Here is a 1,437-nt window from a genome sequence, read left to right on the forward strand (position 1 = left end):
GGGTTATTTCCCTCAATCACCCAAACAAGTTTCCATCCTCGCCACCAGCACCACCGCCGCCCCTCAACACACCCGCTCCCTCCCGCCGATAGCCCCCTGCGGCCGCCCGCCCCGCGCCCGCACCTCCAGGGAAAGCGCCGCTCCCCGCACCACACGCCCCCATCGCGGCACCCCTCCCCCTGCCAGCCCACCCCCGGCGCTCCCCGGGCGGAGAGTGTCTGTGTCTCCCAGAGTGTGCGAGTGCGTGCGTGAGTGTGCGCGCGTGTGAAGGCGGAGGTGGGTGAGAAGCGGAGACACTTACTTCTCCCGGGCCTGGCTGTCGGACGGGACGGCGCTGCTGTTACTCTTGCCTTTGCCGTACATGCTTGTGCCGAGAGCAGCTCCCACTGTCACGCACCTGTCAACCCATCACAGCCTCCCCGGGAACAGCCCCGTCCCCATGGCGACCCACGCAGCCACCCCCACTATTGGCCGCCCCACGCCAAAGCTCCGCCCTCTTCGCCCAGGCAACGCGCGAGACTGACAGGGCTCCCCCTCCCTCCGGCCTGCCGAAGCGCGCGGTGGCGGCTACAGCCTCAGCGGCAGTCTCCTCCCTCCTTCCCTCCCTCCCCGGCTCCCTCCCTCCCTCCTTCCCTCTCCGCTCTCCTCCCTCCACCCGCTCTCCTTCCCCCCTCCCCCCTCCGAACCCGGGCGCAAGGGGGGAATTAGAAACTGCTCTAGAAGGATTTTAAACAACTGGCTGTTCTCTCCGTCGCCACCCCTCCCCCCGCGCCGCCCGCGCTCGGCTCCTCACTGGAGAGAAGGCGCCGGGAGGAGGAGAAACTGCGGCCTGGAGTCTCCAGCTGGAGCCGGCGGAGCTGGAGCTGTGGCCGCCCCAGACTTCGGGGCGCCCGCCGAGTCCACAGACAGAGCCACGGCCCCAGCCGCCCTGGGGTCCCCATCAGCCCCTCTCCCGCTTCTCTCCTATGCGTGACCCCGCGCCGGTACCCACGATTGATTTCTGCCGTCCTCAGCCCTACCCCCTGGGTTGTCGCCCCCGCCTTGTTCCCAGAGGGCCGGCTGGCGAGGGACACCCGCGCTATTCCCTCGACCTTCTGACTGAGTGGCCGGTAGCGACTCGCCTTCTCTCCTGGGGAAGGACTGCACCTCCGGCCCTCGGCGCCGCTGCGGTGGCGGCGCCCGGGGCCGCACCCTACGCCTCAGGGGAGCACCCGGCCTGGGGTCTGCCTCCTCTGTAAGAGGTGAGCGGACCTCCCGAAGAGGCCCGGTGACTCCTGCGGCCGCAGCGGCCCCTGCCCCAACCCCTCCTTGCACGGAGCCCCGCGGCGCCCTGAACACCCCGCCAGATCTGCAGCAGAAGAGGGCCCCAGGCTTCCCCACCCGGCCTGGTTTAACAGTTTGGGTCGGTGATGCCTATTCATCCTGACCCCTGGAGTG

The 1,437-nt window shown here is 69.5% G+C and overlaps 1 protein-coding gene across 4 annotated transcripts in view; it reads right to left on the reverse strand.

The window, feature by feature from the left end:
* Window positions 1-575, reverse strand: part of SSBP2 (single stranded DNA binding protein 2) — a 336,625-nt gene extending 336,050 nt beyond the window's left edge. For 2 of the 4 annotated variants that reach the window (XM_023214974.2, XM_023214973.2), the window contains exon 1: window positions 302-570. In XM_023214974.2, the coding sequence (XP_023070742.1) occupies window positions 302-363 (62 nt within the window). In that variant the 5' untranslated portion in view covers window positions 364-570. Of the gene's footprint in view, window positions 1-301 lie in introns of all 4 variants that reach the window. The other 2 variants (XM_023214970.1, XM_023214972.2) reach the window with 2 other exon arrangements.
* Between the last annotated feature and the right edge of the window lie 862 nt (window positions 576-1,437).

Source organism: Piliocolobus tephrosceles, chromosome 4 (assembly GCF_002776525.5).
Source record: "Piliocolobus tephrosceles isolate RC106 chromosome 4, ASM277652v3, whole genome shotgun sequence".
Taxonomy (NCBI): Eukaryota; Metazoa; Chordata; class Mammalia; order Primates; family Cercopithecidae; genus Piliocolobus; species Piliocolobus tephrosceles.